General features: G+C 39.0%; 1 protein-coding gene across 1 annotated transcript in view; it reads left to right on the forward strand.

Annotated features, from left to right (window-relative positions):
* The window catches only part of LOC117340086 (dynactin subunit 1-like), a 48,537-nt gene extending 46,465 nt beyond the window's left edge, over window positions 1-2,072 (forward strand). The window contains 1 exon segment of the mRNA XM_033901875.1: window positions 183-2,072. Within this exon segment, the coding sequence (XP_033757766.1) occupies window positions 183-320 (138 nt within the window). The 3' untranslated portion in view covers window positions 321-2,072.
* The last annotated feature ends 6,724 nt before the right edge of the window (window positions 2,073-8,796 follow it).

Genomic DNA, 8,796 nt, shown 5'->3' on the forward strand with positions numbered 1-8,796 from the left:
CAGTAATGGAGGGGATTATTTGAGGATAAATACAGTACAGAATTTTTAAACAAGGGGAGGGAGTTTATTTGAGGAAAATTACTGTGTATCAACTCCAGTTTATCTGAATATGTAACAAACCCTCCATCATCTCTCCGTCATCATGTCGGTAGAGTAACGTCTTACTAATTATGTTGTTTCAGATGCTGCATGAGAAGAGCGCAGAAAGCGTTTGTGTGGGCAGGATTAACGTGCCGACAAAACCTGGCACAGGTGACCTCATTCCCATCAACGTACAGCCCGACCATCTACGACAAATACATGGCAAATTCATGACCTGATTCCAATGTGTTGCTAAATCTCACAATCATAAGTTTTTTGTTAAATTACGAGACATGGACAGAAAAATCTGGACCAATGCCTAACTGGTATTATACACTGAGAAAACTGAGGTTTGAAAGAAATGTTGTTTCAAATCGCAAAATTAAATGATTTTCTTGTTTCCATAGTTCTTGTGACTTCAGTGCCGATGCATCATTGTACTTTACTTACATTGCAAATGTTGTTAAGGAAATTTTTGGCTGATTTAACATAAAAAAGAATTCATATCGAGTCCATAGAATGCTGAAACTTGTACATTTGTATTTCGATTTTCAAGGAATTCTTCCTTGACAAATGTAATGATGCCAAGTAAATTCAGTGTGTTTACAAAGAGACACTTATTAGAAACATTACAAATCAAGAATGTAATGAATGGACTGGATGTAAGTATTGAGTCTCGATTTCGATTCAAATTTCAATTATGGTTGAAAATTATTGATCATGTTTATGAGTGGCACAACTTTCGTACACTTCCCGTATATTTGTCTGTGATTTTGAAATGTGTATAACTTATCTTTGGTTAGTATAGAGTATGATTCTTAATTTAATTACCGAGTTAGTGGGGTAATTGAGGAATACATTTAAGAACTACTGCTTGTGTTAATACTGTAAACGTGGAAATTTACGCGAGGGGGAAAATTACACTAATTATACGGAGTCCTTTTAATCGCGAAATTTCACGCAAATTATTTTGATATCATTTGGCATAATCCTGAACTAGAAACAGAGGTGGAACAATCGCGAAAATTACCCCAACGCTATAGTTTACATATCGAAATTGTGAAATAAACCACCACCCCCGCCCCTTGCTAAAATAACCACGTTACAGTACAGCAAGCTATATAACATGATGAATTACGGAGGAGCTGAAGTCTGACGGCCTCTCTTGATAAATGGTGTTGCTATGTTGTATAGCATATTTAGCATGTATTTCTGATTGTGGGGTTTAGCAAACACAAATATTTACATTTTATATTTATTAGTGCAATAATAAATGGTTTCCTTTAAAAGTGCTGATGACTTAGAATGCTTTCAGTGGGTTTGTGGTTGTATCTTGGTGACTTTGCTTAATATTAATTATATAGAACATGTTATCACTGCTATGTACACGAATCATGAAAATTTATAAGACAGAAAAATATACATGTTAGACCTCGTGTTAGTCTGGAGTTCAGTCTCCAAATTTAATCTCAGGAGACGTTTCATCAAAGTTTTGTCCGAGTTATTGCCAACAATATGTTACAGTATCTTCTCGGGTCAGCTTTTTCTTCAGGGGCTCATAATTCTTATTTCAAAGTCGATATGTATTTATATATGTATGGCACTGATGATACAGATATTCTTCTGAAATTTTGAAAATCCAACAATTCTCACTGTGACAGCAATTTAGAGTATTGAACTCTGCAGAATTCGAATTCTCATTTTGTTAGTTAATTTGATTATAAACAAAAAAGTCTAGCTTGAAATATACTTGCCTCCAATTGCTTCATCAAATATTGGTCATTGTATATTGTAAGAATGCTTTCTTAAAAGTCATATTTTCTACATTTGTTGATGGTGAACAAAGTTGTCCTCTATTAGCTGTGAAAACCCTGTGTAACATTATATTATACCATGTGTATTCCTTATACAAGAAAATCATGCCTTCAATTAAATCTGGTCTTGCATATGAATTATGAAAAAGCTTAATAAACTTATCTGGAAACATTAAATAGCTTGTTAGTTTTTATTTCATCTGATTGAAAAATCAATAAAATACATTACAAGTGGATTAGGTTTCACTCACAAGGTCAAAGTTCAACTATAACATTTGTAATAAGTGAATTCATAAAATAAATACATGCAATTTGAATAGAAATTATTGAATGGCTATGCATACAGATTCAAAATACATAATGTCAGAATTGACAATGAAAGCAGGCCTGCATTTGTAAGTTTCCTCAATACCTGAAAGAGGTATGGCGCATATTGGCCTGTTTCGACCTAACGGTGACCGTTTTCAAAATGACAAAATGAATGTTAAAAACTGAGTTTTTGAATACAAACCTTTAATCTATAACATAGAAATATTCTTATTTTGCGAGAAATGTGTTTGTTCATTACAATGGATAGTTCATAAAATAACCGTAAAGTTGCATCATCGGGCTATTGGCAACTTTCGAGGGGGGTTTTCCCGCATTCATATCATTTTTTGACATAGAGCGCATCAGAAGACCAACTTTAACAATGGCTAATTTTATTCTATGTACCAAAAGACAACTAAAATCATAGTCAGGGGCATCTAAACAGCAAATCCAGTCAAAACATTGATATTTTACAGGCCTATAAATCCCTATTATGGTGCAATGTCACAGAAGTAACATGATGAACTTTTAGTATGTATCATGGCAAACCCTGGGTCTTGCTGTTGTCATGTAATTTGTTAAGCTGTTTGTAAATTTCAACAAAACATAAGAAAAATGCATGTTTCAGGGGGACATAATTAACTCATTTGTATCCCATATATTACACAAACTTGCCATGTCGTTTTGCTCATAAGTGTCTAAAGCACAAAATAGGAGCATTGGTTTGACCAGCTTTGACGTTATTATATGTATAAACGCTGTTTTTATTTTGACCTTGAATTGCAAATGGCGGTCGTGAATGATATCAAACAAATATGGCGGCATATAAGGAGGTATTTAAAGCATCAAAAATGCTCTTATTAGACAATATAAAGTATTCTTGAAGTGGCAAGAAGACTGCTTTTATGAAAAAATGTTCAACCGTTGAGTTTGGGGTAAAATATGCCTATTTCTGAAAAAGGCTGCAAACTCACCATTTTAACAAATTGACATTCAAATGTTCATGTTACTATGATGAGATGTCTTAAAAGTACGATATAGGAGTTTTGTTATTAACTGAAATGCCTCCTGTAAGCCATATTTGTGTAATATTATTCTCAGCTGCCATTTGCATTTCAAGGTCAAAACAAAATAAGTGTTTATACGTACATACAGTAAAATCCGGTCAAACAAATGCTCCTACCCTGTGCTATAGACACTTGTGAACATAACAGTATGGCTATTTTTCAGGTTTGATCATTTGCGTGACTTAGAATTATTCCATGCCAAATCTTACCACAAAGTTACTCTACAGAAGAAACTGGTAGCATCTATAGCATATTATTGGTGATTGTAAGAAGCTACATGTCCAAACAAACATTTTGGTATATTACATGACATTTTTTGTGCAAATCTTAAGGTATTTATTCGTGTTTGAAATTCAACACTATTCTGCTATATAGATGACCCTTAAGAAGTGGATGAGATAGAAATTTCCACTTGGATAAAAAAAAAAGTAAAATCATAACCGATTTACTTACCCCTTATCATTCAAAGTAAAATTTAAATGAACTGCGGCGTCGACAACAGGTGTACATGGATGAGTAGTGCAAAATTCATATATAACATGTCAATTTTACTTTATTTCATATGGTATTGATTGACTACATACGATGCAATTCGTTCACAACGCACAGCGTGCCAATGGACCATGACAATCTATTTTGGTAAAGTGGGAATCACTTGGGTCACGTGATATTTTACCTGTATTTATGTTGAATGGTTTCCTCAGACAGACCAGCAGCTAGCTGCGATAACGTAGCTCTGGACGACGGACGGACAATTTTTGACAGATGGTCGGAGAGCAGTGTAGGCAGGGTATGAATATTCGTTCTAACCAGCAGCAAGCTATGTAATAGTACAATAGTAAAAAATAAGCAATACTTCAAGTTTTGATTGAAAAGGGCCGTTTTATTTAAACAACATAACATATAACATACTTGTTACAATCATGTAATAAGCCCCTTACAAAGAATACAAATTACATTTGCTTAGTATTTATCTAAAGCAATACAAAATAATATTAAATTTGTATAACTATTGTAGGTGAGGGGACCAAAAAACGCAACCTTGCATAAAGAGCCACTTTAAGGAAGTATATTTATATATATACAAGTATATAAATGGCTCCTCGATGCAACCCCCACCCGCGCTGTATTTTTAGCCCAGACTATCGCTGCGCGTGGCCTAGGTCAGGATGAGCGGGAAACGACCATACCTCTTTAAGAAGATTTGAAGCTGTCATTTAACCTGCCTTTGACAAATTCCAGATAATTTTCAAAATACATTACACAAACCATTAGTTATTTTTCTAACAAAAAGAAATTTTGAAATTTGAAAAACTGCATCTTCCTGTAATTTACTCCAAAACTTGGTCGATCCGTTCGAAGTAACGTCTTTACACCACTGAAGCAGAAGTGAAACTCTTTCCCTGTTAAGAAACGAACTGTTATGGACTAAAAAAACATCTGAGAAACAAATGCTTTAAAAGTGACGAAGGAGCTATCATTAAGGTTGCAGACGTACCTCCATGTCTACGGCTCTGGAGCCTGTTTGAAGAAGCACCGCTATCGCATAGTAAGTCATCCACCTTCACGGTAATTCAACCTTGATGGAATCGGATGTAATAACTATGGGAACATTGGAGCAATGTTGACGTCCGAAATCATTGACCGTGGACAGGAAAATAAATCTTATTCTTGTCTGAACAGCTCGCATACAACAACACCTATTTAGATAAGACATCCATGGAGTCCTCCGTCGGAGAGAGCGTATTTTAACCCCTGTATCGAGGATGTCATATTCCACTGTGTAAATGCTAAAATTTCAAAACCACCATGCATCAAATTTCGGATTCAAGACGCACTTAAGGAGATAATTAATTAATACCGGTTATTGAACCTCAATAGAGAACAGAAACATGGCCACGTCATTATATATATATCCGTATTATTCATCAACTTGCCTTTCCATGAATTTTATTGCTCGCTTCTTCATAGTCCAGTAAAGCTGATCATAATCGAAGGTGCCAAAATTGTCACCGGTCATCTGTTCAAGTTTATAGCAAAATCTGCAACAGAATTTAAAATAGGAACCTCCGATCAGAGGGTGCAATCCTACCAAAGTACTCCGATCAGAGGGTGTAATCCTACCAAAGTACTCCGATCAGAGGGTGCAATCCTACCAAAGTAGGGACCTCCTATCAGAGGGTGCAATCCTACCAAAGTAGGTACCTCCGATCAGAGGGTGCAATCCTACCAAAGTATGTACCTCCGATTAGAGGGTGCAATCCTACCAAAGTACTCCGATCAGAGGGTGCAATCCTACCAAAGTACTCCGATCAGAGGGTGCAATCCTACCAAAGTACTCCGATCAGAGGGTGCAATCCTACCAAAGTACTCCGATCAGAGGGTGCAATCCTACCAAAGTAGGGACCTCCTATCAGAGGGTGCAATCCTATCAAAGTACTCCAACAAGAGGGTGTAATCCTACCAAAGTATGTACCTCCGATCAGAGGGTGTAATCCTACCAAAGTACTCCGATCAGAGGGTGCAATCCTACCAAAGTATGTACCTCCTATCAGAGGGTGCAATCCTACCAAAGTAGGTACCTCCGATCAGAGGGTGCAATCCTACCAAAGTATGTACCTCCGATTAGAGGGTGCAATCCTACCAAAGTACTCCGATCAGAGGGTGCAATCCTACCAAAGTATGTACCTCCTATCAGAGGGTGCAATCCTACCAAAGTAGGTACCTCCGATCAGAGGGTGCAATCCTACCAAAGTACTCCGATCAGAGGGTGCAATCCTACCAAAGTACTCCAATTAGAGGGTGTAATCCTACCAAAGTACTCCGATCAGAGGGTGTAATCCTACCAAAGTAGGTACCTCCGATCAGAGGGTGCAATCCTACCAAAGTATGTACCTCCGATCAGAGGGTGTAATCCTACCAAAGTACTCCGATCAGAGGGTGTAATCCTACCAAAGTATGTACCTCCTATCAGAGGGTGCAATCCTACCAAAGAAGGTACCTCCGATCAGAGGGTGCAATCCTACCAAGAGGTACCTCCGATCAGAGGGTGCAATCCTACCAAAGTACTCCGATCAGAGGGTGCAATCCTACCAAAGTAGGTACCTCCGATCAGAGGGTGCAATCCTACCAAAGTATGTACCTCCGATCAGAGGGTGCAATCCTACCAAAGTATGTACCTCCGATTAGAGGGTGCAATCCTACCAAAGTACTCCGATCAGAGGGTGCAATCCTACCAAAGTATGTACCTCCGATCAGAGGGTGCAATCCTACCAAAGTATGTACCTCCGATCAGAGGGTGCAATCCTACCAAAGTACTCCTATCAGAGGGTGCAATCCTACCAAAGTAGGTACCTCCGATCAGAGGGTGCAATCCTACCAAAGTACTCCGATCAGAGGGTGTAATCCTACCAAAGTACTCCGATCAGAGGGTGCAATCCTACCAAAGTAGGGACCTCCTATCAGAGGGTGCAATCCTATCAAAGTACTCCAAGAAGAGGGTGTAATCCTACCAAAGTATGTACCTCCGATCAGAGGGTGTAATCCTACCAAAGTACTCCGATCAGAGGGTGCAATCCTACCAAAGTATGTACCTCCTATCAGAGGGTGCAATCCTACCAAAGTAGGTACCTCCGATCAGAGGGTGCAATCCTACCAAAATATGTACCTCCGATTAGAGGGTGCAATCCTACCAAAGTACTCCGATCAGAGGGTGCAATCCTACCAAAGTATGTACCTCCTATCAGAGGGTGCAATCCTACCAAAGTAGGTACCTCCGATCAGAGGGTGCAATCCTACCAAAGTACTCCGATCAGAGGGTGCAATCCTACCAAAGTACTCCGATCAGAGGGTGTAATCCTACCAAAGTAGGTACCTCCGATCAGAGGGTGTAATCCTACCAAAGTACTCCGATCAGAGGGTGTAATCCTACCAAAGTATGTACCTCCTATCAGAGGGTGCAATCCTACCAAAGAAGGTACCTCCGATCAGAGGGTGCAATCCTACCGAAGTACTCCGATCAGAGGGTGCAATCCTACCAAAGTATGTACCTCCGATCAGAGGGTGCAATCCTACCAAAGTATGTACCTCCGATCAGAGGGTGCAATCCTACCAAAGTATGTACCTCCGATCAGAGGGTGTAATCCTACCAAAGTACTCCGATCAGAGGGTGTAATCCTACCAAAGTACTCCGATCAGAGGGTGCAATCCTACCAAAGTATGTACCTCCGATCAGAGGGTGAAATCCTACCAAAGTATGTACCTCCGATCAGAGGGTGTAATCCTACCAAAGTACTCCGATCAGAGGGTGTAATCCTACCAAAGTACTCCGATCAGAGGGTGCAATCCTACCAAAGTATGTACCTCCGATCAGAGGGTGAAATCCTACCAAAGTAGGAACCTCCTATCAGAGGGTGTAATCCTACCAAAGTATATACCTCCGATCAGAGGGTGTAATCCTACCAAAGTATATACCTCCGATCAGAGGGTGTAATCCTACCAAAGTAGGAACCTCCAATCAGAGGGTACAATCCTACCAAAGTAGAGACCCCGATCAGAGGGTGTAATCCTACCAAAGTACTCCGATTAGAGGGTGCAATCCTACCAAAGTATGTACCTCCGATTAGAGGGTGCAATCCTACCAAATTAGGAACCTGCGATCAGAGGATGTAATCCTACCAAAGTACTCCGATCAGAGGGTGAAATCCTACCAAAGTATGTACCTCCGATCAGAGGGTGAAATCCTACCAAAGTAGGTACCTCCTATCAGAGGGTGTAATCCTACCAAAGTATATACCTCCGATCAGAGGGTGTAATCCTACCAAAGCAGTAAATTGCAACGACAGTAGTGCCCATTCAAGGGAGTATTTGCAAATGTAGATTATAATATCAGTGTTCGTACATTGTATCAACCTACTTTCGCACGAGGCAAATTCTTGCCTGGAAAACGTGCATTCGTAATGAAATATCTCTATGACCGTTTCATGTTTAACAAATTGAATGAAAAACGCTAACTGAGTGTATTATGAACATTTAATTTTGATTCAAAATCCGCTTTCTGATTGGACAATTTTGAGATTGCTGATTGGTAGAAATTTAAGTATTTCAATTTTCACTAACACGGATTGACTTCCCCGGGAGAGCCTTGGCGTACTCCAGTGGGAATTGAAAAATAAATCAATCGAAATACTAAAATTTCCTCTTTTTATGACACAAAGAACACAACTTTAGCTTCTATACTGGATTTGGAAAAGTGGCCGCGATTTCCTGGTTTCTGATTGGTGGAAATTTAGAAGTTCGATTAATTTAGATAAAGTTTGTTGTTTAGGTATGTTATGACTTGAAGACCAATAATGCGGTTTTTTCTGGTTCCATTAGCGACTGCGGGTCTATATATTTTAGATTTCTGTAACGGGCAACAATCAACCTTTTTGTCTGAACTAATGTAAGTATTCTAAGAATTTATTACGTAGCATACAGGGTAACGGCAAATCTCGGGGACGTACAGTCCACCAGCAGGGTAACGA

The sequence above is a fragment of the Pecten maximus genome, chromosome 12 (assembly GCF_902652985.1).
Source record: "Pecten maximus chromosome 12, xPecMax1.1, whole genome shotgun sequence".
Lineage (NCBI taxonomy): Eukaryota > Metazoa > Mollusca > Bivalvia > Pectinida > Pectinidae > Pecten > Pecten maximus.